The sequence below is a fragment of the Pan troglodytes genome, chromosome 1 (assembly GCF_028858775.2).
Source record: "Pan troglodytes isolate AG18354 chromosome 1, NHGRI_mPanTro3-v2.0_pri, whole genome shotgun sequence".
In the NCBI taxonomy this organism is placed as follows: Eukaryota; Metazoa; Chordata; class Mammalia; order Primates; family Hominidae; genus Pan; species Pan troglodytes.
Window position 1 is genome coordinate 13687665 of NC_072398.2, and position 28000 is coordinate 13715664.

At 40.8% G+C, this 28000-nt stretch overlaps 1 protein-coding gene across 6 annotated transcripts in view; it reads left to right on the top strand.

Annotated features, from left to right (window-relative positions):
* B3GALNT2 (beta-1,3-N-acetylgalactosaminyltransferase 2) overlaps nt 1-28000 on the top strand; it is a 77890-nt gene that overhangs the window by 26706 nt on the left and 23184 nt on the right. For 3 of the 6 annotated variants that reach the window (XM_054660491.2, XM_016941305.4, XM_063809707.1), the window contains exons 6-12: nt 6967-7077; nt 12205-12283; nt 19154-19337; nt 22261-22386; nt 23636-23795; nt 24801-24857; nt 27590-27690. In XM_054660491.2, the coding sequence (XP_054516466.1) occupies nt 6967-7077; nt 12205-12283; nt 19154-19337; nt 22261-22386; nt 23636-23795; nt 24801-24857; nt 27590-27690 (818 nt within the window). Of the gene's footprint in view, nt 1-6966; nt 7078-12204; nt 12316-19153; nt 19338-22260; nt 22387-22540; nt 22674-23635; nt 23796-24800; nt 24858-27589 lie in introns of those variants that run through there. The other 3 variants (XR_010156656.1, XM_525099.9, XM_063809710.1) reach the window with 3 other exon arrangements.

Genomic DNA, 28000 nt, shown 5'->3' on the forward strand with positions numbered 1-28000 from the left:
ACACCCATTTCAGATGGTTATTCTGGGGGCTAAATGATTTAACACACGTAGACTGCTTAGAACATGCTGCCATATGCCACGCATTCAGTAGATCAATAGATGTTGTCATTATCATTATACTCCTCATCTGGATTGAGGGGGTCCTATTCTTTAAGAGCAGTGTTTCTTCACCAGGGGCAATTTGCCCTCCGTGCACAGAGCAGTGTATAGAGACACTTTCAGTTGTTAAAACTGGATGTAGGGTGATACTGGCATCTAGTGGGTAAAGGGACAGGGATTCTGCTAAACATCCTGCAGCCACAGGACACCACCCCACCCCCGCCCCAGCAAATAATTATCTGGCCCAAAATGTCGTTGGTGCTGAGGTTGAGAAACTGTATTCCAAAAGAAAGTCACATGGGGTGCAGCAAAGAGGAAGAAAATGAACTTTAATGCTTCAGGCTAATCGCAGTTTTATGGAGTCTGTTCCATTATCTTGGTCAGCCTTATAGAAAGAATTGCAAATTTTGATTAGTTCATAAAAAATATTATTTTCGCTTAGAATGTCCTTGTTCTTAGGAAATACATGCTGAAATACTTAAAGTTAAAAATTCATGATACCTGTATTTTTAAGTGATCCAACAACAGAAAAGTGTGTGTGGAGAGAGAGAGAAAAGGCAAATGTGGCAAAATGTGAACAATTGGTGAGTCTAGGTGATTTGAATGGTGATTTGAACTTTTCTATAGGTTTGAAGCTTTTCAAAATAAAAATTGGGTTGGGGGAGAGGGGTTAACCTTCCTTGCTTGTGTTCAGGATGGTATATCTGGCAGTGGGTACTAATGATGGGAAGTACTCAGCCAAAATAGTGAGTTACCTTTGTAGTTATTAAGACTTTTTTTTCCCCTAATTTTTATTTACTTATTTTATTTTATTTTTTTTTTTTTGAGACAGGCTCTGGCTCTGCTGCCCAGGCAGGAGTCCAGTGGCATGATCATAGCTCACTGCAGCCTCAACCATATGGGCTCAAATGATTCTCCTACCTCAACCTCATGAGTAGCTGGGACTACAGGCACCTGCCACCAGACCCAACTAAATTTTTTATATCTTTTTTTTTTTTTTTTGAGACAGCATTTTGCTCTGTCACCCAGGCTGGAGTGCACTGGCATGATTCTGGCTCACTGCAACCTCTGCCTCCCACGTTCAAGTGATTCTCCTGCCCCAGCCTCTCAAGTAGCTGGGATTACAGGCACATGCCACCACACTGGCTAATTTTTGTATTTTTTAGTAGAGACAAGATTTTACCATGTTGGCCAGGCTGGTCTCGAACTCCTGACCCCAGGTGATCCACCTACCTTGGCCTCCCAAAGTGCCGAGATTACAGACATGAGCCACCACGCCTGGCCTAAATTTTTTATTTCTTGTACAGATGGATGTGTCGCTATGTTGGCAGGCTGGTCTTGAACTTCTGGCCTCAAGCAATCCTCTCACCTCCCAAAGGTCTAGGATTACAGGCTTGAGCCACCACACCAGGTCTAGTTTGTTTGTTTGTTTGTTTAGAAACGGAGTCTCGCTCTGTCACCCAGGCGGGAGTGCAGTGGCATGATCTCCGCTCACTGCAACCTCTGCCTCCTGGGTTCAAGCAATTCTCCTGCCTCAGCCTCCTGAGTAGCTGGTACTATAGGCGTGTGCCATCACGCCTGGCTAATTTTTTGTATTTTTAGTACAGACGGGGTTTCACCGTGTTAGCCAGGATGGTCTTGATCTCCTGATCTCATGATCCGCCCGCCTGCCTTGGCCTCCCAAAGTGCTGGGATTACAGGCATGAGCCACTGCGCCTGGCCACCAGGTCTAGTTATTAAGAGTTTTAATGACTATAGCCTTGTGCTTTTTATCTCCCTTCAGGCTTTAGGCTAAATAGACTTGATTTTATTACCTTTATTAATTTTGTATAATATTTTTTTCTTTTAAAAACAAGCAGGCCAGGTGTGGTGTCTCAGGCTTATCCTCCCAGCACTTTGGGAGGCCGAGGCGGGCAGATCATTGAGCCCATGAGTTTGAGACGACCAGCCTGGGCAACTTGATGAAACCCAGTCCCTATTCAAACAACAAAAACAACCACACACACACAAAGCAAGCAATTATTTAATAGTGGCTATACCTGGTGGGGAGCTAAGATTATGGATGATTTTAATTTTCTTCTTTTTGTATATCTATCTTCTAAATGTTCCATAATAAACCTATATTAGCTTTATATAATAGAAAGAAAAAATAAACTTTTAGCAATTAAAAAAATTCTCTCCTGTTGTACAAAATTCTATTTGTGTTGAAAATATGTTTAATTTTAAATCCTTTTTTTTACTGCATCAAGGCCGATTGGGTTTGTTTGCTCGGAAGAATGATAGTGATTGTTTGCTGGCATACCATCAGCAAAGAGTAACAGAAGAGAAGTAGGTAGTGTATTCCATTTGCGAGAGGAAGTTCATCATCGTATTCCCTCCACACTTGGTGATTGCCTGGAGTCACATGTCGGCAGTATAGCTTGTCCAGTAAGCAGGTCGCCTGTAAGGTTTTCATTGTGTAGCTCACTGAAGCATAAATCTCAGTGGGCGTCACAAGTGATTCTTCACAAGTGAAGACTACTGTGTGTTTCTCTTAAAATATTTATGTTTTGGCTGGGCGTGGTGGCTCACATCTGTAATCCCAGCACTTTGGGAGGCCAAGGTGGGTGGATCATGAGGTCAGGAAATCCAGACCATCCTGGCTAACATGGTGAAACCCCATCTCTACTAAAAATACAAAAAATTAGCCAGGTGTGGTGGCGCATGCCCGTAGTCCCAGCTACCAGAAGGCTGAGGCAGGAGAATCACTTGAACCTGGGAGGCAGAGGTTGTAGTGAGCCAAGATCATACTACTGCACTCCAGCCTGAGTGACAGAGACAGAGCGAGACTCCGTCTCAAAAAAGAAAAAAAAATATATATATATATATATATGTCTCTAATTTTATGTTGTCCTTAATGGTACAGTTGGAACCTGTAACTAATTTCAGTAAAAAGCAGACTATTTTTGTTCACCTAAGTCACTAGCGACGTTATTGTTAGCATTATGGACACTTACATCCTTAGACAGAATTTCACTCCTGTTGCCCAGGCTGGAGTGCAATGGCTCAATCTCGGCTCACTGCATCCTCCACCTCCCAGGTTCAAATGATTCTCCTGCCTCAGCCTCCTGAATAGCTGGGATTACGAGTGCCCGCCACCACACCTGGCTAATTTTTTTTATTTTTAATAGAGACAGGGTTTCACCATGTTGGCCAGGCTGGTTTTGAACTCCTGACCTCAGGTGATCCACCCACCTCGGCCTCCCAAAGTGCTGGGATTACAGGTGTGAGCCACCGTGCCCAGCCTATATCCTTATTTTTTGTGAAGGTTGAAATTCTTTATATATAGTCATTTCTCCAATCCACAAGAAGTTGTTAATGTTTATAGGCACAGAAGTACTGTATATATTTAAGCTACTCTGTTGTTTGGATGAGAAATTAGAAGCTTTATGGAAAAGAATTAATGCGTGAAAGGAGTTACAGACAGCTTGCTTATGTTATGGGAGAGATAGATATGATAGCTCATTTTTCCAACCTGTATCATGCTATTTTTTCCCAACTTTTATTTTGGTTTTTATGATCTTAGTAGGGAATTGCCATAAACAAGTTGTTTTGGATCTTAAGAGATACCTGGCTTCATAATTGCCTTACATCAGAATAAAAAGTAGGTGTATGAGAGCAGAGGTGAGGAATAGAAATTAAACTGTGTTGTGGAGCAGAAACAGGTTTAGGAGACAGGTGGAAGATAAAGCTTCTTCCTTGCTTAGTAACAAAACAGCTGATGGGTTATTTAAGTTCCATGAGTAAGTCAAGATGATTTGGGAGGACTAGGGAATTTTTCTGGTAACTATTCAATTACTCATTGAATTTGTTTGTTGTATCATAGCCTAGTCACAGACAAAATGGAGTTGGGTGCCAGGAAGGACCCACTGTGAAATAGCATGTCACATGTCATGTCAATTGAATGGACAGTACAGAGAATTACTCGTTTTATCATCATCTTTTGTAGATTTGTAGTTTGAAGGTGAGGATTTTTATCTGGTCACTATAGTTTTTACTTTTGGTATGATTCATTATTTCCTTTTTGCTTTCCTCTTAAATATTAATCATTAGGATTTGCTACCTAGCCTTCTGTTTTATTTTACGCATTCTTCCCAGGCAATTTCATTCATTACTGCCTGTATGCTGAAGGCTGTTAAATCTATAATTACAGCCCCAGCATCCCTTGTGAACTCCAGACATGCTTTGAGTTGCCTCCTGAACTTCTCCACTTGAATGTCCCATGGGCATTCTAATGGTAACATTGTCTCCATCCCATCTGTTCTCATCGCCTGTATTTTTAATCTTGGGTAACCATCTCCTTTTCCTCAAGTCACCTAAACCAGAATCATGAGAGTTATCTTCACTCTCATGTCCAGGTACTCACCAAGTCCTGTCAGTTCCTTATCCTAAGTATATATGCTATCAATCCTTCCAAACTCTATCACTATTAAAGTTTTAGAAGAAAAATACATTAGCTGAATACAGAGTGATAAACTGCCTGAGGAATCCGGACTCTTGGAATATTTTTATCTGTTTTGGAGGAGGAAAAAAATATTATTTCTTTTAAAAAAGGAAAGAAAGGAAGGGAAAGGTTGGGTGGTGGCTCACGCCCGTAATCCTAGCACTTTGGGAGGCTGAGGCAGGCAGATCACTAGGTCAGGAGTTCAAGACCAGCCTGGCCAACATGGTGAAACCCCATCTCTACTGAAAATACAAAAATTAGCTAGGCATGGTGGCACATTCCTGTAATCCCAGCTACTTGGGAGGCTGAGGCAGGAGAATCACTTGAACCAGGACCTGGGAGGTGGGGTTTGCAGTGAGCAGAGATCACGCCACTGCACTCCAGCCTGGGCTACAGAGTGAGACTCCGTCTCAAAAAAATAAAAATAAAAAAAAAGAAAAAGTTTATATCACTCTGTACAGAGGGAAAAAAATGTTTATAAACCACTGACCTAGCTTATCAGACAAATTGAATTTTGTATGGTTTCCCTATACTGCTGGCTAAAATGAGACATTATTGTAAAGTACTTTATCCCTTCATTTTAACATGAAAGTTTTTAGAGTATTAGAGCTATATCTTTCATTTAATCCTCTATACTATAGTCAATTCTGGTTGATTTTTAGTTCCACATTATTTATTCAGCAAACATTTTGAGTTGTCAGTCATGTCAGGCCAGGCTCGATGCTGGGGATGCAGTGGTTGATCAGGCAAGCTCCTTCCTGTTCTCAAGGTGTTTGTCTTCTAGTAGAGGCAGTTAGTTTAATAATAAAATAAAATAAATATCAGAGTGATAAATGGTATTAATAAGATAAAACAGGTTGATGTGATAGAAGTTGGGAGTTGGAGCCTTCTGGAGGACATCTGGAGAAAGCCTCTCGGAGGAGAAGGTAGTGGAGCTGAGACCTGAGCAGGACTGAGGAGCCAGCTGTGCACAGAATTAAAAATGGGATCATGGAGAAATTAGAAGACATTAAGATTTCAATATATATCAGACCTTGGGACAGGGAGCATAGCTCTCTAAGCTCAGAATTTAATAGTAATAATCACAAAGGAAAAGTTTGTCAGATTTGCCAAGGTGAAATTTATGGACGTCTGAATTTCAAAAATAGCATTAAGTAGCAAATGAAAAACTATTTTAGCATATAAAATGTGCACAGGATTAAGATAATTACTTTATTAAAAGCTTGCATAGATGAACAAGAAAAATAGAAAACTCAGAGGGCAGATGGCAAAGCAGCATGATAAGGCAGTCCTCAGAAGAGAACATGCAATTCATAAACATCACTAGGAATCAGAAATCCAACTAAGCCAATCATTTTTTTTTTTTTTTTTTTAAATTCAGGCAGGGCGCCGTGGCTCATGCCTGTAATCCCAGCACTTTGGGAGGCCAAGGCGGGCAGATCACTTGAGGTCAGGAGTTCCAGACCAGCCTGGCCAACATGGCGAAACCCTGTCTCTACTAAATATCCAAAAATTAACCGGGCGTGATAGTGAGCGCCTGTAATCCCAGCTACGCGGGAGGCTGAAGCAAGAGAATCGCTTAAACCTGGAGAGTGAAGGTTGCAGTGAGCCATGATTGCACCATTGCACTCCAGCCTGGGTGGCAGAGCGAGGCTCTGTGTCAAAAACTGAAAAATAAATCCAACTAAATGAGGAATCACTTTGTAAAAATCTAGTATATTAGGTTAAACTTTTGTTTACTAGTATCCCATACCAGGGAGAATACAGTGCAGTTGTCATTCTCATACATTGCTGATAACCCTATAAATTAGTAAAAGTTGCTTTCAAAAAGCAGTTGGCGGTGTATACCAAAATCCATAAAAAATATCTCTTTCTTGTCCCAGTAATTTCACCTCTGGGAATGTAAGTACAAAACAAATTGTTAGGAGTAAATAAACATGTACACCAAAACATACCTACATTATTTTAGTAGATACTTAGTAGATATTTTAGTAGACATTTAGTAGCAACCAAATGTCTAACAGTAGGGGAAAATGAGTAAATCAGGATGTATCTGCTCATTGGGATGTTATACACACATGAGGAAGAATGGTTGTGACAGCTGCAACAACATAAGGAAATGCTTTTGATACAATGGGAAATGGCAAACAGCAGTATGCAAAATTGTGTATATACTCTTTGTAATTGGTTTTTTATATGTGCATGGAAAAAACGGTCAAGGATACACACCAAACGCTAACAGTGGTATGTCAGAGTTATGGGGTGAAAATTTTAAATGATATGTTTTGGGAAAAATTTTCTCTAAAAATCTTGCCTGAAAGCATACTTAAAACCTAAATGACAGCAATAAGGAAATTGACTCACTATTCATCTTTCTACAAAAGAGCTTTGAAGGTACAATCGTGTGGGAGAGCCAAGACCTCCACGGCCTTGTGTCAAGAAATCTCCACAAAGTGACAGTGAATGATGGAGGGGGAGTTCTCAGAGTCATTACAGTAAGTCATTTTTTTTTAAGGTTTAATTGCGTATTTTAGCTTCTTTTTAATATATAAAATTGTTCTAAAATTTACCTTAGAGCCCAGGCAGCATGGAGCAATGATTCTTGTGTGTTTTACAACATATATAGTAGCAAATATTGTTGTCTTCATAGTAAAGGCAAAAACTCAAATATGATCCTGTAACTCCAGCGTTAGTGAGTTTACAGTTTTGCTTTAAGATTGATGCATTTTTAAAATGCAATATTTTATTTCTCTTTTTTTTTTTTTTGAGAGGGTCTCGCTTTGTTGCCCAGGCTGGGGTACAGTAGCACGATCACAGCTCACTGCAGCCTCCACCTCCTGGCTTAAACAATCCTCCCACGGAGCTGGGGCTACAGGTGCGCACCACTACACCCAGCTAACTTTTTGTGTTTTTTGTAGACATGGGGTTTCACCATGTTGCCTAGGCTGGTTGCAAACTTCTTGGCTCAAGTGATCCGCCCACCTACGCTTCCCAAAGTGCTGTATTACAGTCATGAGCCACTGCACCTGGCCTATTTCTCAGTAATTTTTAAGTTAGCATTCTTTAAGAATACTTGCTCAGTAGTATTCAGAGTATTTACTATCTCACCTTGAAAATAAAACCTCAGTTAAAATACTATAATTAGCCAGGTGCGGTGGCTCATGCCAATAATCCCAGAACTTTAGGAGGCTGAGGCAGGTGGATCACTTGAGGCCAGGAGTTTAACACCAGCCTGGGCAACATAGCAAGACCCCATCTGTACTAAAAATACAAAAACTTAGCCAGGCATGGTGGCGCATGCCTGGAATCCCAGCTACTCAGGTGGCTGAGGCATGAGAATTGCTTGAACCTAGGAGGCAGAAGTTCCAGTGAGCTGAGATCACACCACTGCACTCCAGCCTGGGTGGCAGAGTGAGACTCTGTCTCAAAAAAAAAAACAAAAAACAAAAAAAAAACTGCTATAGATAAAAATATTGGAAAATAAGGTGGGGTGTGCTGGCTTATGCCTGTAATCCAAGCACTTTGGGAGGCTAAGGTGGGTGGACCACTGGAGGTCAGGAGGTCAAGACCAGCCTGGCCAACATGGTGAAACCCCGTCTCTACTAAAAATCCAAAAAAAAAAAAAAATTAGCTGGGCCTGGTGGTGCATGCCTGTAATCCTAGCTACTTGGGAGGCTGAGGTGGGAGGATTGCTTGAACCCCAGAGGTGGAGGTTGCAGTGAGCCAGGATCACGCCACTGCACTCCAACCTGGGCAACAGAGTGAGACTCCATCTCAAAACAAAACAAAACAAAATAGAAAATAAGATTGAGTACTTTCATTTATTTTGCTGAAGCAACTCTGGGATTTCTGACTCTCATATTTCTCATTCGGCTTTGCTTTAAATTTAAAACAGTTTGACAGGTGAATTTCTCAAAGTAAATATAGGTCAATAAAGCAGGTATATGAAGACTTAAAATGAACTTTAGTAAACAAACGGTCTGTACGGTGGAATCATAGACAATCTTTTATTCTCCTCGATCTCCTGTCCAATGATTAGGAATGTACTTGGCATTTAAATTCACAAGCTTAGTGAATGAATATTAACCTCATTTACATGGATTAATTTCTGAGTTGAAATGAATATATGATACGTTATTACTCATTCAAAAAACATTTCCTGCATACCTGTGGTAAGGCAGAAACAATGGCAGGGTAAAATAGACATACTAGTGGCCCACAGTGGAACTTACAGTCCAGTGAGGAAGAAAGACATTAAACAAATAGACCCATAGATTCATATGTAGTTATACATTTAGATTTGTAGGCCATGTTTAGGATTTCATTCATGTTTAGGATTTAGGATTTATTATGACAGGTAAATTTCATAAAGTAAATGGAGGACAATAAAGATGGTGTTTACTTTAGTAAACACACACACCACTTGTTTACTAAAGTTCATTTTAAGTCTTATGAAAAATTTTTTACTGAAAATAGAAAGTTTTATGGAATTATGATATCTTTCTTTCCTTATTATCTTGCCTCCTTTTCTATTTATGAAACTTTAAAATACCCAGCATATGCCAAAATTCTATAATATTGGTTACACTAAAAGAAATAAATTGGCTGGGCGCGGTGGCTCACGCCTGTAATCCCAGCACTTTGGGAGGCTGAGGTGGGAGGATCACGAGGTCAAGAGATCAAGACCAGCCTGGCTAACATGGTGAAACCCCGTCTCTACTAAAAATACAAAAATTAGCTGGTCGTGGTGGCGGGTGTCTGTAGTCCCAGCTACTCGGAAGGCTGAGGCAGGAGAATTGCTTGAACCCAGGAGTTGGAGGTTGCAGTGAGCCAAGATCGCGCCACTGCACTCCAGCCTGGCTACAGAGCGAGACTCTGTCGCAAAAAAAAAAAAAAAAGGTAGGTTTCTGAGTTGAGAACTAGGTTCAAATGTAAAGACTCAAATGATCTGCCTTTGGGAGTAAAAATTATTATAGAGGGCTAAAGATAGCTTAAACATACAGTTAACCTAAAAAAACAAAAACAAAACCAGGTAACTTTTTAAAGCCTACGCTAAGAAACCGCAGGTACAAATTAAGATTTTCATCACAAATGCGTACAGCTGAGAGTTTTCACTAAGCTTTATTCCCTTGCCAGCAAGTGATGTCAGAAAAATTTTAAAGGCAAAAAGCCAAGTTGTGACCTTTTAGAGAGAAGTTAATAAACAGAAATTACTATTGAGTTCTAAAGCCAAAACAATATAGAAATATACAATAAAAAATAAAGCATAGGCTGGGTGCTGTGGCTCACGCCTGTAATCCCAGCATTTTGGGAGGCTGAGTTGGGCAGATCACCTGAAGTCAGGAGTTCGAGACCAGCCTGACCAACATGGTGAAACCCCGTCTCTACTAAAAATATAAAAATTAGCCAGGCGTGATGGCTAATGCCTGTAATCCCAGCTACTCAAGAGGCTGAGAAAGGAGAATCACTTGAACCCGGGAGGCAGAGGTTGCAGTGAGCCAAGATCACGCCATTGCACTCCAGCCTGGGCGACAAGAGTGAAACTCCATCTCAAAAAACTAAATAAGTAGGCCTGGCGCGGTGGCTCACACTTGTAATCCCAGCACTTTAGGAGGCCGAGACAGGCGGATCACCTGAGGTCAGGAGTTCGAGACCAGCCTGGCCAACATGGTGAAACCCCGTCTCTACTAAAAATACAAAAATTAGCCAGGTGTGCTGGCAGGCGACTGTCAGCTACTCGAGAGGCTGAGGCAAGAGAATCGCTTGAACCCCCGAGGCAGATGTTGCAGTGAGCCGAAATCACGCCATCGCACTCCAGCCTGGGGGACAAGAGCAAGACTTCGTCTCAAAAGAAAAAAAAAAGTAAATAAGTAAATAACAAATAAAGCATATACAGTCTTTTATGGAACTACAACGTTGGAATCTATAGCCTGCACCTTTAGTAATTTTCACATTTGGCTACGAACTTTTATTTTATTTTATTTTATTTATTTTTTTGAGATGGAGTCTCACTCTGTCACCCAGGCTGGAGTACAGTGGCACAGTCTTGGCTCACTGCAATCTCCTTCTCCCAGGTTCAAGTGATACTCCTGCCTCAGCCTCCAGAGTAGCTGGGATTATAGGCACTCACCACCATGCCTAGCTAATTTTTCTGTATTTTTAGTAGAGACAGGGTTTCACCGTATTAGCTAGGATGGTCTTGATGTCTTGTCCTCGTGATTCGCCCGCCTCCGCCTCCCAAAGTGCTGGGATTACAGGTGTGAGCCACTGCGCCTGGCCTACAAACATTTTAAATTAAATGACAAGTTACTACAGTGACCTCAGATTACTTGTTCTACTGGCCTTAAAACATTGCTTTGTACAGTACAACTCTGAAAAGATCTGTTTAAGAATAGCCAAGCAGTAGCTCTCTTGATTAAATGAAGGTGTAGAAAAAATACTGTAAATACACTGAATATGGACTCTTAACTGTCTAATCTAGCCCACAACAGCCAGACAATACTCTGGTAGATGTACCATAGTGGTTTACTGTATACAGAAGTAAAACAGTTCACTCTGAGTAAGGCCATTGGGTAACTTTTGAAGAGAGATAACTCTTTAATAATAAAAGATTCTCCATTCTAAGAAGTAGAAAGGACTATCATTGGCTGCTGGCACAATAGGCTTAAGCACCTTCAACAACATCAACAGGCTGGGCACAGTGGCCCACACCTGTAATCCCAGCACTTTGGGAGACCGAGGCGGGAGGATCGCTTGAGCCCAGGAGTTCAAGACCAGCCTGGGCAACACAGACCTCTTCTCTACAAAAAATTTATAAATATTAGCTGGGCATGGTGGTGCACACCTGTAGTGCCAGCTGCTTGTAAGGCTGAGATGGGAAGATTGTATGTTCAAGGCTAGAATGAGATATCATTGCACCACTGCACTCAGCCTGAGCATCAGAGTGAAACCCTGTCTGTAAAATGAAATTAGGCCAGGTGTGGTGGCTCACGCCTGTAATCCCAGCACTGTGGGAGGCTGAGGCAGGCGGATCACCTGAGGTCAGGAGTTCGAGACCAGCCTGACCAATATGGTGAAACGCTGTCTCTTATTTGAAAAAAAAAAGAAAAATTAAAAATTAAAAAAAAAAAATTTTTTAAATCAATATACAGTAGAGTTCAATTTGAATATTTGGAACAGACTGTTAATTTTGAGCCTTTCTCTGCATGGTCTCTTAACTTTAAAGCATGCCAAGATGTATTTGAACTCATGAGAATTTTTAGTTTCCAGAAAATCAAAGGTCCGTAATACATATTTTTTTAAGTGATGGGGTTGGGATGTAAAATCAATTGCTTTTTGTACTACTAGAGTAGCAAGTACATAAACATGATTCTATGTAAGTTGCAATTCTGAACACCTTATGGAATGTTGGGTATATCTTATCTTTAGTATTGTAATTAGATAACAAAAATAGTAGAATACCGTATGTCATCCTGATATTATAAGCCTCCAGTGCACCAGCATCTTACATGCATTTATCTGCTGCAAGTGGAGTCATATTATGATTTTTGTCAAATCGATTTTAAAATATGATCAGTGTATTTTTAGTAATGAATCACTGAGTACATTCTTATTCCTTTCAGGCTGGGGAGGGTGCATTGCCTCATGAATTCTTGGAAGGTGTGGAGGGAGTTGCAGGTGGTTTTATATATACTATTCAGGGTAAGTTTGCTAGTTGAAACTTGAAAAGTACACTGAATCTCTTACACTTAATCTTTATACTTGAGAGAAAAGGATTTTTTCTTTTTGTCTTTTAAAAAACTTTATTCAGATAAAATTCACCCTTTTAAAGTGGTTCAGTGGTTTTAGTGTATTCTTAGAGTTCTACAACCGGCTCCACCTCCCAAAAGGAAACCCCACACCCATTAGCAGTTACTCCTCATTCTTACCTCCCCAACCCCCCACCCCCTAACAACTACTGATGCACTTTCTTTCTCTATGGATTTGCCTGTTTTGAACATTTCACATAAATGGAAATGCACAGCACGTACTCTGTGTGTCAGTTTCTTTGCTGTAACATGTTTTCCAGGTCCGTCCATTTTGTATATATCAGTACTTCTTTTTTATGATCATATAATATTCTATTGCATCGATATACCCTATTTTATTCATTCATTAATGGATGGACATTTAGATTGCTTCTACTTTTTGAATATGAATAATTCTGTAGTAAACATGTAGGTACAAGTTTTTGTGTGGTCATATATTTCCATTTCTCTTAAATGTCTAGGAGTAGAAGACCTGGGTCATATAATTGTGTGTTTAATCACTTGAGGCACTGCCAGGTTGTTTTCTAAAGCAGCAGCCCACTTTACATTTCCATAGTCAGTATATGAGGATTCTAGTTTCTCCATATTCTTGTCAACACTTACTAAATTGTCTGTCTTTTAAAATATACCAATCCTAGTGGGTGTAAATTGTTATTTCATTGTGATTTTTATTCGTATTTCCATAATAACTAATGATGTTAAGCATTTTCTTCATGTGCTTATTGGCCATTTGTATATCTTCCTTTTTTGTTTTGTTGTTTTTCTTTTTTTCTGAGACGAGGCCTCACTCTGTTGCCCAGGCTGGAGTGCAGTGGCATGATCACAGCTCACTGTAGCCTTGACCTCCCCGGGCTCAAGTGAACTTCCCATTTCAGCCTCCCGAATAGCTGGGACTACAAGTGCATGCCACCATGCCCAGCTAATTATTAAATGTTTTGTAGAGACAGGGTTTTGTCATATTGCTGAGGCTGCACACTGTTAACAGGGTGAATTATTATGGTATATGAACTAGATGTGGGAAGTGAGGGAGGGAGGAGGGGGAGGAAGTGAGGGAGGAAGGAGTGGAGAGAGGGAGAAGGTGGTGAGGGAGGGAGGGGTGGAGGGAAGAAGGGAGTAAAGGAGGGGAGAGAGAGTCATTTGTATATCTTTAGAGAAATATCTATTCAGATCCTTTGCCCATTTATAAAATTATTTTGTTATTGTTGAATTGTAAGAGTTCTTTATATATGCTGGATACAAGTCCCTTATCAGATACATGCTTTGCAAATGGTGCCCTTTAACACACAAAAGTTGTAAATTTTGATGAAGTCCAATTTTGTCACGTTTTTGCTGTCATATGTGAGGAACCATTGTCTAATGTGAGGTCACAAAGATCTGTGCCTTTGTTTTATAGTTCCAAGAGTTTTATAGTTTCAGCACTTATACGTAGGTCTTGGATCCATGTTCATTTTCATATATGGCATGAAATAGAGGTTTAACTTCATTCTTTTGCATGTGGATATCCAGTTGTCCCAGCACCCATTTGTTGAAAATCAATGACTGTAGATGTAAGGATTTACTTCAGGACTCTCAATTCTATTCCATTGATCTATGTGTCTGCGTCTTTAACCAGTACTACACTGTCTTGATTATGTAGCTTTTTAGTAAGATTTGAAATTGGGAGGCTGGGCACGGTGGCTCACTCCTGTAATCCCAGCACTTTGGGAGCCCGAGGCAGGCGGATCACGAGGTCAGGAGTTCGAGACCAGCCTGACCAACATGGTGAAACCCTGTCTCTACTAAAAATACAAAAAAATTAGCCCGGCATGGTGTCGGGCGCCTGTAATCCCAGCTACTTCAGAGGCTGAGGCAGAAGAATTGCTTGAACCTGGGAGGCAGAGGTTGCATTGAGCTGAGATTGCCACTGCATTTCATCCTGGGTGACAGCAAGACTCCGTCTCAAAAAAAAAAAAAAAAAAAGAAATTAGGAAATGTGAATCCTCCAACCTTGTTCTTTTTCAAGCTTGATTGGCTATTCTGGGTCTCTTGCACTTCCATATGAATTTTATGATCAGCTTGTCAATTTGTGCAAAAAGAAAAAAGAAAACCTAGCTGGAATGTTTTAAGGGATTGCATATATATATATAAATAAATATATATGCATATATATAAATAAATATATATGCATATATATATGAATAAATATATAATTTCAATCGGTTTTGGGGGAGCAGGTGGTGTTTGATTACATGAATAAGTTCTTTAGCGGTGATTTCTGAGATTTTGGTGCACCCATCACCCAAGCAGTGTACACTGTAACTAGTGTGTAGTCTTATTCCTACCCCCCTCCCACCCTGTCCCCATCAAGTCCCCAAAGTCCATTGTATCATTCTTATGCCTTTGCATCCTCATAGCTTAGCTCCCACTTATGAGTGAGAACATACGATGTTTGGATTTCCATTCCTGAGTTACTTTACTTAGAATAATGGCCTCCAACTGCACGCAGGTGCTGTGAATGCTATTATTTTGTTTCTTTTTATGGCTGAGTAGTACTCCATGGTGTATATATATATACCACATTTTCTTTACTCATTGATTGATGGGCATTTGGGCTGGTTCCATATTTTTGCAGTTGCAAATTGTGCTGCTATAAACATGCATGTGCAAGTATCTTTTTCATATAATGACTTACTTTCCTAATGGGATCGCTGGATCAAATGGTAGATCTACCTTTAGTTCTTCAAGGAATCTCCACACTGTTTTCCATAGTGGTTGTACTAGTTCACATTCCCATCAGGGATTGCATTCTATCTGTGGATCAACCTGGGGAGTATTGCCGTGTTAACAGTATTAAGTCTTTGAACATCCATGTCTTATTAAATTTCCTTCAATGCTGTTTGATTTTTCAGTATAAAAGTCTTGCACTTCTTTTGTTAAATTATTAAATACTTATGTTATCTTTTTGATGCTGTTGGAAGTGGAATTGTTTTTCTAATTTGATTTTAAGATTGTTCATTGCGAGTATATAGACATACAGATGGTTTTTGTGATTGATCTGTGTGCTGCAACATTGCTGAACAGATCCATGTATTTATTACTTAATCATTTTAAAGTTAGACCTTATGATTTTCTACATGCAAGGTCATTTCATCTGTAAGAAGAGAGAGTTTTGCTTCTTCCTTTTCAATCTGGATGCTTTTTTCTTATCTGATTGTCCTGGCTAGAACATGTATGTTGAATAGAAGTGGCAAAAGCAGACATCCTTTCATTTTCCTGACATATTAATTTATGCTCATATTTTTCAGATACATGCAGTGAAACAAAATGTGTTACTAGTCTAAAAGGCTTGTATTGAATTTCTGCACTCCTGTTGTTACAAGCCATTTTCCTGTTACAATTTTATAACACTTTCACTTTCCATCAAGTGTTAAATTATACAGATGCTCCTTGACTTACAGTGTTACATCCTGTTGAACCCATGTTAAGTTAAAAATGTATGTTGAAAATGCATTTCATACACTTAGCCTGCCGAATGTTATAGCTTAGCCTCACCTACCTTAAACTTGCTCAGGACACTTACATTAGCCCACAGTTGGGCAAAATAATCTAACACAAAGCCTATTCCATAATAAAGGTTGAACATCTCACAAGACTGTAGTCACATGAGAAACAGAATGGTTGCATATGTGCTCAAAGCATGGTTTCTGGTGAACACATATTGTTTTTACATTATCGTAAAGTCCAAAAATTGTAAGTCTAAACAGGTCAGGCCAGGTGCAGTAGCTCATGCCTGTAATCCCAGCACTTTGGGAGGCCAAGGCAGGTGGATCACGAGGTCAGGAGTTCGAGACCAGCCAGACCAACATGGTGAAACCCCATCTCTACTAAAAATACAAAAATTAGCTAGGCATGGTGGTGCACGCCTGTAATCCTAGCTACTCGAGAGGCTCAGGTAGGAGAATCGCTTGAACCTGGGAGGCAGAGGTTGCAGTGAGCCGAGATAGCACTACTGCACTCCAGCCTGGGTGACAGAGTGAGACTCCATCTCAAAAAAACAAAAACAAAAACAAAAAAACAGGAGGTCATCTACCCTTGTGTTTCTCAAAGGCTGGTTTGTGTTCTGTCTACCTGCATCAGGGTCGCAGCAGTGGCCATTAAAAATATAGATTCCTGGGAGCAGGTGCAGAAGGAAAAAAATAGATTCCTGGGCTCCACCCCAGACCTACTGAATCTTTAGGCTTGGGGCCCAGGAATCTGCATTTCAGCAAGCATTCCCAAGAATCACTGATTGAATCCAGCACCATTTTCTACAGGTGAGACTGCTGTGGTCTAGAGACAACAGAACTTGTCCAGTATCTCACAAGTCATGAGAGGCAGAAGTCAGATATAGGCCTTCAGCTTCCCACCTCATCCTTTCCATTTGCAGTGACAAAGAGTGCAGTGCTAAATTGTATTTCATTTCCTTTGCCACCCTCAGCAGCTCATTTTGTGTTTTTCAAAATTTTTCTTTAATTTGATTGAGACATTTTTAGGAAATCCTGACGTCTCCTGCCACAGCAAAAGAATTGCCTTAAATCAGTAGGATCTGGGGACAGTCCCTGCACACGTGACAAGTGACTCATTAACTTGTGAAGTGGCAAATAAATTGTCTTTTAAGCACATTAGTATTCATTTCTATTATGAAATATCATGGCCAGGCATAGTGGCTCTCGCCTGTAATCCCAGAACTTTGGGAGGCTCCCAGAAACTTGGGAGGCAAGAGGATCTCTTGAGCCCAGGATTTAGAGACCAGCCTGGACAACATAGTGAGACCCCATCTCTACAAAAAACTTAAAAATTTCCTGGGTATGGTGACAGGTGCCAGGAGTACCAGCTACTTGGGAAGCTGAGGTGGGAGGGTCACTTGAGCCCAGGAAGTTGAGGCTGCAGTAAGCTATAATTACACCACTGCATTCTAGCCCGGGTGATAGAACAAGACCCTGTCTCAAAAAAAAAAAAAAAGGAAATAATCATAAATACACCAGAAATAGTACAGAAACAGCCAGGTACCCAGTGCTCAGAATTAACAATTTTTTATTTACATTTTTTCTTATTCATTTCTAATTTTTTTTTTTTTTTAAATAAAACATGGCCAGGCACGGTCACTCATGCCTGTAATCTTAGCACTTTGGGAGGCTGAGGCAGGTGGATCACCTGAGGTTAGGAGTTCGAGACCAGCCTGGCCAACATGGCAAAACCCTGCCTCTTGTTACAAACAATTTTTACAATTGTTTGTAAAAATACAAACAATTAGCTGGGCACGGTGGCAGGCGCCTGTAATCCCAGCTACTCATGAGGGAGGCTGAGACAGGAGAATGCTTGAACCCGGGAGGTGGAGATTACAGTGAGCTGAGATCGTGCCATTGTACTCCAGTCTGTGCAACAAAGTGAGACTGTGTCTCAAAAACAAAAAAGAAAGAGAGAGAAAAGAAAGAAAGAAAGAAAACATTATATGCCTGGTGCAGTGGCTCACGCCTGTAATCCCAGCACTTTGGGAGGCTGAGGCAGGTGGATCATTTGAGGTCAGGAGTTCGAGACCAGCTGGCCAACATGGTGAAACTCCATCTCTACTAAAAATACAAAAATTAGCCGGGCGTGGTAGCAAACACCTGTAATCCCAGCTACTCGGGAGGCTGAGGCAGGAGAATCACTTGAATCTGGGAGGTGGAGGTTGCAGTGTGCCGAGATCATGCCATTGCACTCCAGCCTGGGCAAAAGAGTGAGACTCTGTCTCACAAAAAAAAAAAAAAGAAAAACATTGTAGGTACAGTTGAAACCTTTTCCTTGTGGTTTTCCCTAGATGTATTCCTCTTCCCTCTCCTCAAAGGGGGTGCCACTTTCCTAAAATTCATGTGTACCCTTCCCATTCTTATTTTTCTACTTTGAACATATTTACGTCTCTTTATTTATTTATTTATTTATTTGAGACAGGGTCTCGCTGTGTTGCCTAGGCTGGATGGAGTTCAGTGGTGTAATCGTAGCTCACTGCAGCCTTGAACTCCTGGGCTCCAGGGATCCTCCTGCCTTGGCCTCCCAAGAAGCTGGGACCAGAGGCATGCACCACTATGCCTGGCTAATTTTTAAATTTTATTTAGAGATGGGGTCTCCCTATATAACCTAGAGTGATCTCAAACTCCTGGGCTTAAGCGATTCTCCTCCCTCGGCCTCACGGAGTGCTGGGATTACAGGCATAAGCCACCACGCCTGACCATGTCTTTAAATAACATAGTTTTGAGTGTTTTATAATTGATATCTGTGGTGTCGTATTGTATTTATCACTTGGCAATTTTCACTCAACTTTATTTTTTCATCCCAATCCTTTTAACATGCAAGATCAGGGTAATTTTTTTAACTGCTATATTTCATTATGTGAATATACCACAACTTGGCTGTTTTTTTTTTTTTTCTCTCAGTGGACATTTAGGTTGGTCCCATTTTTCTTCCACAATTACAAACAATGCTGTAATTAATATCCTCATGTGAAATAATGTTAGTAGGGATATATCTACAAGTGGCCTCAACTGAACCATAAGGTATACACATTTTCAGCCTAAATAGATATTGCCAAATTGCTTTCCAGAGTGGGAGCATCCACTTAATCCTACTGGCAGTGTATGAGAGTTCCAAACAACTGCATGTGTTTCTGCTGGGTTACCTTGGGAAAAGAACTTTAGTGCACATCATCAGTTCTGAATGGTAACTTTACAACAGCATTTTTCTCCAACTCTCAACTTTTCCTTTTTAGAAGGTGATGCTCTCTTACACAACCTTCATTCTCGCCCTCAAAGACTTATTGATCATATAAGGAATCTCCATGAGGAAGATGCCTTACTGAAGGAGGAAAGCAGCATCTATGATGATATTGTTTTTGTGGATGTTGTCGACACTTATCGTAATGTTCCTGCAAAATTATTGAACTTCTATAGATGGTAGGTTGTAAAAATGTTGGGTAGCTAGAACTTGTTTTATTGTTAGTTTTTTTTTTTTTTTTTTTTGAGATGGGGTCTTACTAGGCTGTAAGGAAACCCCTTACTAGGGGTTTCCTAGGCTGGTCTTGAACTCCTGAGTGCAGGCAAACCTCCTGCCTTAGCCTCCTGAGTAGGTAAGATTACAGGCACGTGACACTGTGCCTTATTGTTCTTTTGCTATCGAGACAATTTATCAACTTCAAACCACTGAAATTTCAACAAATAAAAACAAACCTAAGGACACTGAGCACCTGGGATATGACCTATTGTATCCCAGTTCCTTGCGAAAACTGAGCTTATAAGATGCTGCCACTTTATTTTGATAAAGATCCACAATGTGATATTAACCTATCAAAAACACGGCAAAAATTGGCTGGTGGCTTATGCCTGCCAGCAGCACTTTGGGAAGCCAAGGCAGGCAGATCACTTGAGATCTGGAGTCTGAGACCAGCCTGGCCAACATGGTGAAACCCTGTTTCTACTAAAAATACAAAAATTAGCCAAGTGTGGTGGCGAGCGCCTATAATGCCAGCCACTCAGGGGGGCTGAGGCATGAAAATCACTTGAACCCAGAAGGCGGAGGTTGCAGTGAGCCAAGATCACACCACTGCACTGCACTCCAGCCTGGGCAGCAGAGTGAGACTCCGTCTCAAAAAAAAAAAAAAAAAAAAAAGGATTCATTTTGAGTCATTTCTGCTTGCCTCAGTTGTCTCAAGCCAGCATTAGATAAAAATCAGTGAGTTTGGGAATGGTCCATTTTTAGTTGTATTTATACCCACCTACCCAGATTCCCCAGTTATAGTCACTCACATTTAGGTTACTGATAGGCATTCTCTTCTACTGAATATCCACCTTATACTTCCAGTCTCTACTCCATCCGTTTAAAAACTACCTCCCTGATTCTAAAACTCTTACATAGCTGGCTTACTAAAATTCCACAACTCCCAGAATCTATCATATTTATAATTTCCCAGACCCTCCAGTGTTTCTTGGAACTTACTTTTAATTCCTACTTTTATAACAAGAATAACAGCAACAATATATAATAATAGTAACATACATATTATATATCTATATAATCTTAACGTATAGTTATTAGAATTATTAGTTACTCTAGGATCTCAAAATTTTATGTTGAGTTTCCTGGTACTGTCTGTCCTGACCATGGAGCCAAAACTTTCAAACCTATCTCTGATTAGGCCAAACCTATAAAGGGTATTCACTTTTTATTTTTTTCACTTTTATTTTTAAAAACCTTCTTCTCTTCCTTGGTGTGAGGCCCAGGGTCTGTCTCTTTCTTTTCTTCTCTGTTGCCCTAGGCAGAGTGGGAAGTTACCAAGAACAGTACTTTACGGATACAGTACCCTGGTCCTGAGGGGTAGATGGTCTAATTGGTTTATGGAAGGTAATGTTTCTTAGCTGGGGCAAATTATTTATTTATTTATTTATTTATTTTTTAATAGAAATGAGGTCTCAAGCAGTCTTCCTGCCTTGGCCTCCCAAAGTGCTGGGATTATAGGCGTGAGCCACCACACCTGGCCTGCTGGGGCAAATTAATATAATTTGGGACTCATCCTGTGAGTAGAGAGCAGAGGTAAATGAGGGTTGGAAATCTGGGTGTGTCGAATACTAGGTTAAGTTTAGGCAGCTGTAGTAAGAAAAAGAACCTCCTTTTAATTTGGGGCCGCAAATGAGAGTTTCAATTGTAGGTGAGGCTGAGATGAGGAATGGGCATGGAGGTCCCGAGGGTGGGAAGTCAGGGCTAAGAGTCAGCCCTGGATACTCTTTAGAGCAAGATATTTCCAAGGCGTGGAAGTATCTTAGCCTCTCCCTTAGTCTCCGCTGCCGCTATTGTTGGCTGCCACCTTCTCTCCCTGGATCGCTGCAGTAACCTTCAACAGGACTCTGATCTGGGACCTGCGTCCCCATAGCTGGCATCACCCATCTCCACACTACAAATGAGTTTCATTATTTCTTCCTCATTATTTCAGTTATCAGTGACCTAAATATTCTTTATCATGAAATTTCTAATTAGCAAATATTATGTATGCCTTCTGCTGTTAATTGGAAATAAACTTTAGAAACATGGGGTGATGCTATTTGGTGTGGACCCATTATTGTTAAATTCACCATTCTTGGACCTAATGAAATTCTAAATTTATTTTATTGAGATTTCTGACATATGACTGGCACCCTAGCAAAACTGCATTTTTAAACAGATGTACAGGGACTGTCAATGTGAAATGAAGGAGTCAATTTTGTCTTTAGTCATGATTATATATTTTACGTCTAGATAATGAAGTCACTCTCCTTTGCCTTCCAGAAGGTCATTTATAATGGTTTAATTGCTAGAAGTTGTTTCCAAGGGAAAATATGTTTCAATGTAATAAGTCAGGTTTTTTTAAGCCATAAAATATTTTGAGTGTAATATAAATAGCATCGGATGCATCTTGTACAATAGTGTTCTGTGTGAGAGGCCCAGATGTAACACCTAATTCATTATGCTGGGCCTTTGTTATTAAGAACACACGGGGCAAGGTTCAGGCGTTTAATAGATTTGGCAGCAGGAGTTGAATGATGCCTAAGAAGCATTTGTTTGAACGTATGTTCCATTTAAGCCAGATATTTTCCTTCAATATGCTTTCTTTGCCTTTTAAAATCAGGTTAGTACTTCTCTGTGTTATGCCATTTAGTAAAGACCAAGTGATGGCCTTAGTTGATAGCAGCAAAACTTTGTTAGAGCAAATGTTCTCAACATTTGAGGAATAAGAAATTTAGATAATGACAAGTACAGTTTTGAATGAAAGTGTTAGTGACGCCACTGCATTGGTGTTTGTTTCTTTGTTTGGTTGCACTGACTTTCTTATCCCTTTTGTGTCAACAGGACTGTGGAAACAACAAGCTTCAATTTGTTGCTGAAGACAGATGATGACTGTTACATAGACCTCGAAGCTGTATTTAATAGGATTGTCCAAAAGAATCTGGATGGGCCTAATTTTTGGTGGGGAAAGTAAGTTAACCATTCTTAGCCCATTGGCATTCGTGTACCTGATCAAATGTAATTAATAAAGCATAAAATATCCTTTTTTTTTTTTTTGAAAATGTGGTTGAGATATACAATTTCGTACTAGACTCCTGGGTTAATATATATTTCATTACTCTAGGTCAGTCATGCTGGCTCACATCTGTCATCCCAGAGTTTTGGGAAGGCTGAGGTGGGAGGATCCTTTGAGGCCAAGAGTTCAAAACTAGCCTGGGCAACGTTGCAAGACCCTGTCCCTACAAAAAATAAAAAAGGTGATGTGAGCCTGTAGCCCTTAGCTACTTGAGAGGCTGAGGCAGGGAGACTGCTTGAGCCCAGGAGTTGGAGGCTGCAGTGAGCTATGATTTTGCAACTGCACTCCAGCCTGGGCAACAGAGGGGAGACCCTGTCTTAATAATAATAATAAATTTTGTATTACTGTACAATTGGAGGAAATTATTTTTTAAATGAAAAGCCTCAGGCTAATGTAGTAAAGGAGGGAAAACAATATGGCTTTTATTCTTACGCCAAAGAAATAAATGGTATTCACATTAGAAGCTACTGTATATTTTGTTAGAGTACGTTTGTGACACGTCTCTGAAACCATTTTCTGTGCTTCCTTAGGAATACAATATGGATTAGTGATTTGGTTTTTTGTTTTCATATATACTAAAACACAGGGTGATCTTCTAGTGCTTCTCATTCAGAAACTCTACAAATACAACTTTGAGAAAATTTAACGTAACCAATCTTTTATCTAAAACAACACTGGATAAATGATAATTCCTTTCCTTAGATTAAAAAAATTTTTTTCTGGAAGGGCAGTGGCTCACGCCTGTAATCCCAGCACTTTGGGAGGCTGAGGAGGGTGGATCACCCAAAGTCAGGAGTTCAAGACCAGCCTGGACAACATGGCAAAACCCTGTCTCTACTAAAAATATAAAAAATTAGCTGGTCATGATGGTGTGCGCCTGTAATCCCAGCTACTCGGGAGGCTGAGGCAGGAGAATTGCTTGAACCCAGGAGGCAGAGGTTGCAGTGAGCCGAGATGGCACCACTACACTCCAGCCTGAGCAACAAGAGCAAAACTCCATCTCAAAAAAAAAGAAATTTTCTTATTTTCTTTCCTCACTTCTACAAGCTTATTCCTTTGTAGTGATGATAAAGGAGTCAAGTTTTAATAGTAGCAGGATATGTGTCAGACTAACACAAGAGGCCACATTATTTTTCATCTCAGTTTCAGACTGAATTGGGCAGTTGACCGAACCGGAAAGTGGCAGGAGTTGGAGTACCCGAGCCCCGCTTACCCTGCCTTTGCATGTGGGTCAGGATATGTGATCTCCAAGGACATCGTCAAGTGGCTGGCAAGCAACTCGGGGAGGTTAAAGACCTATCAGGTAATTAAGAATTTCTTAGCTTGGCGTGGTGGCTCTTGCCAGTAATCACAACACTTTGGGAGGCTAAGGCGGGTAGATCACTTGAGCCCAGGAATTCAAGACCAGCCTGGGTAACATAGCAAGACCCCATCTCTATAATAAAAAATAAAATAAAAACAAAAAATTAAGGATTTCCCACCTACGTATACACTCATCACAGCAAGTTTCATCTCACTCGGCATCCCATCATGGAAAGCAGAGCCCACTTACCTTGGGGAAAAGCATGTTATTCTCTGTATAGGAATCACCTCTCAAAGGTTAAGGATGCACCCCTACATCCCTCAAATCTTGCCTTTAAATTCTATTCCTAAATCTTTTTTGAGCCTACTTATGTTTTCAGCTAGTATTTACAGGTGTCATCCCTGGAGGCTGGGCACTGTGGCTCATGCCTGGAATTGTAGCACTTTCGGACGCCAAGGCAGGCAGATCACGTGAGGTTAGGAGTTCAGAACCAGCCTGGCCAACATGGCGAAACCCTATCTCTACTAAAAATACAAAAAATTAGCTGGGCGCACACCTGTATTCCCAACTACTTGGGAGGCTGAGGAGGAGAATCATGTGAACCCGGAGGCGGAGGTTGCAGTGAGCTGAGATTGCGCCACTGCATGCCAGCCTGGGCGACAGAGGTACACTCTGTCTCAAAAAAAAAAAAGTATAGTCCCTGGAGGAATAGAAAGATTTTTATTCCTAAGGAGGAAGCCCTAAGTGCTTCCTGGAAGCTTAAGGTACATGAGAAGGATGGGTCGTCTGCTCGCGGTTTCATCTTATTACCTTGTGGTGGGGGTGCTTCATATTAAAGACCACTAGCTTTGACTTTGTGTGAACCCATTTTTGCTATTTCATATTAGAATAATAACAGAGCAAAAAAGTAGAAAGGTGGTTTATGATGGGAGTGGCCATGGTTTTGTCTTTACAAATAAAATAGCATTAAAATTTTTACATTTAAACTTTATGGGCCATGTATAGGGTGAAGATGTAAGCATGGGCATCTGGATGGCTGCCATAGGACCTAAAAGATACCAGGTAAGTCTTTGGGGATGGCCTCAGGGTTCTTAAGAGTTGAGGAGGTGGATTTCTATATACAGGTTGAGTGTTCTTTATCCAAAATGCCTGGGACCAGAAGTATTTAGGATTTCAGATTTTTTTGGATTTTAGAATAATTGCATTATACTTAGAAGTTGCACATTCCAAATCTGAAATGCTTCAGTGAGCATTTCCTTTGAGTGTCATGTTGGCTCTCAAAAAGTTTTGGGCTGGGCATAGTGGCACATGCCTGTAATCCCAACACTTTGGGAGGCCAAGGTGGGTGTATCACTTGAGCCCAGGAGTTCAAGACCAGCCTGGGCAACATGGTGAAACCCCCGTCTCTACAAAAACTACAAAAAAATTAGCTGGGCATGGCAGCGCCTGCCTGTGGTCCCAGCTACTCAGGAGGCTAAGGTAGGAGGATCAACTTGAGCCTGGGAGGTCGAGGGTGCAGTGAGCTGTGAATGCACCACTGCACTCCCACCTGGGCAACAGAGTGAGAGAGACCCTGTCTCAAAAAAAAAAAAAGTTTTGGATTTTGGAGCATTTTGGATTTCAAATTTTCAGATTTGGAATGCTCAACCTGTAATGTTTATCACACCATGGGCAGAAAGAATGAGGATCTTCTACCATAATAGTTATGCTGTTGCTTTAATTCACAATAATCCACTAGGTTATTTCTCATACAGTATTTTTCTGAGTTTAAAGCAAAAGGTTATAAATCAACGTTCCCCTGCCTACAAAAAACTCAGTTTCCATAGATTTGATCAGAAATTATTTGCAGCTTTAAAACTTAACAACAGAAGGCCGAGGCGGGCAGATCATGAGGTCAGGAAATCGAGACCATCCTGGCTAACACGGTGAAACCCCATCTCTACTAAAAATACAAAAAAAATTAGCCAGGCATAGTGGCGGGTGCCCGTGGTCCCAGCTACTCAGAAGGCTGAGGCAGGAGAATGGCATGAACCCGGGGGGCAGAGCTTGCAGTGAGCCAAGATCACACCACTGCACTCCAGCCTGGGCGACAGAGCAAGACTCTGTCTCAAAAAAAAAAACTGAACGACAGAATCCACTGATTGAGTGTGGCAGTCTAAGGATCCTTCAACCCTTCTGACTGATAAAAATAAGACACTGCATGAAATATAAGACATCATTTAAAAACACACTATTGCTGAACCAGAAAAAAAAATGAATCTGCAGAGACCAAAATGGAAACTAGAGCCCTGGGAAGAAATCAAGCACAAAGCTGGCTTTAGCTTCAGAGATTTCTGTTCTGGATTCTTGCAGCTTCCACTTTGGCCATCGAAGGTGCAGGGGATAGAAGGCACACGCAGTGTCTGTCAGTTGGAAGTCCTGCATAGAGCTGGGGCCCCAGAGCAGCTCTCAGTCCAGGACAAGAAATCAACCCACATCTACATGGTCCACTTTGATAGTCTGATTCCTTTGCTGTACTTTGTCTCATCTTTGAATAGAATTCTTTTTTGTATCTGGTAATTCTGGGATCTGTAGTCTTTGCTGGGTCTGATTTTGCAGTTTGTTGTTTCTACAACTGTTGTTCATGGCGCTTGTTTTCTGATGCGTTGTCTTTTTTTTTTTTGTGACCATCTCATGTCTTTGGAAACTGAGTCCTGTATTTAAAATGCATTCCTACAGAGAGGATTTACATATTTACATTTTTTTCTGCCATGCACCTAGGAATACTACCATCTATGAATACTTCAGATTTTTGGCTTGGAACTGTTGGGCTTACACAGACTGACTACCAGCCCCAGACCTACCTAAGTGCAAGCTGTGGGTAGGCACTGAGGGGAGAGAGACCCCTTTCCATCCCACTGAGGGGCAAGACTGAGACAGACAAGCTGAGTGTGTTTTGTTTTATCACCCCTGAGGCTGTGGCCCCTCAGAGATCCTAGCTCTGTGTCAGTCTCCCATTAGTCTCCTGAACCTGGGCTTGGCCTTCCAAACCCAAGGATCAGCAGCTGCCTTCAAGGCACAGGCTGACTCAGCGCTTTCTCCTACCCTGTTTCTTCTTTGATCACGGAGTTGAGCCATGCTTTATAAAGGTTTTTAATTTTATCCAACATTTTTGTGTTGTCAAAACATTGAATGAGTTTCTCTCTGTGTTCTGCTACATTGCTGGAAATAGAAACCAATTCACGTAGCTAGGAAATAGTCTAGTGGTTAAGAACTTGAGCTTGGGAGTCTTTAATCCCTCCTCTTCATTTACCAGCCCTGTGACCTGGAACAAGTTTTTTAACTCTTCGTTTGTTCCTCAATTGTTAAGAGGGAAATAGTTCCTACCTCACAGCATTACTGTGAGATTTAAGTGAGATATTTACAAAGCACTTGGTACAGTCCCTGCAATATTGTAAGCATTCCATCAGAATAATAGCTGTTACTAATACTGCCATAGACACACCTTTACTAGCAAACATGAAACTCACTTGTGGTTTCTAAAATCGTTCATTACGGAATGGCATTTGTTGACTAACTCTTCATCCACACACTGCCTTGTTTCTGTATTCCACAGCCACAGGACTGTGGGACCTGGTGCTTTCCCAAATCAGGAGGTGCCACCCCCAAACCTCACCAGTTGTTCCACACACGGAGTTATCCTTGAAATAATTTCAGCATCATTAGAATACATAAAAGCTGTCTACGTGCATACTTTCTGATGCTCTTAAAACAGTTTCACCACTCTCAGATCGGCTTTGGTTGTTTCTCAACAGGACAGTCTGTGGCTGTGTGAGAAGACCTGTGAGACAGGAATGCTGTCTTCTCCTCAGTATTCTCCGTGGGAACTGACGGAACTGTGGAAACTGAAGGAACGGTGCGGTGATCCTTGTCGATGTCAAGCAAGATAACAGGGACTTGAATTAGCAGCGTGTAAAATCAGGGCAGGCAAACGATAATCGCAGTGCAAGTCTGAGGAGTCCCAGGGTTTAGCAGTAGACTGTATGGTCTTTCAAGAGAGTTCCAGACTGGCACTTTCACCCAGAACAATGCGGTGTTTCTTAATGTTTGCACAAATTTCCTTAAAAATCAACTTGTACTGTAGCATAAGAAAAGTTTTTATTTATCTATTGGAAGATTATCAGAAAAATACCAAGTTATTTTATAAAAGAAAAAATATTTCTAAA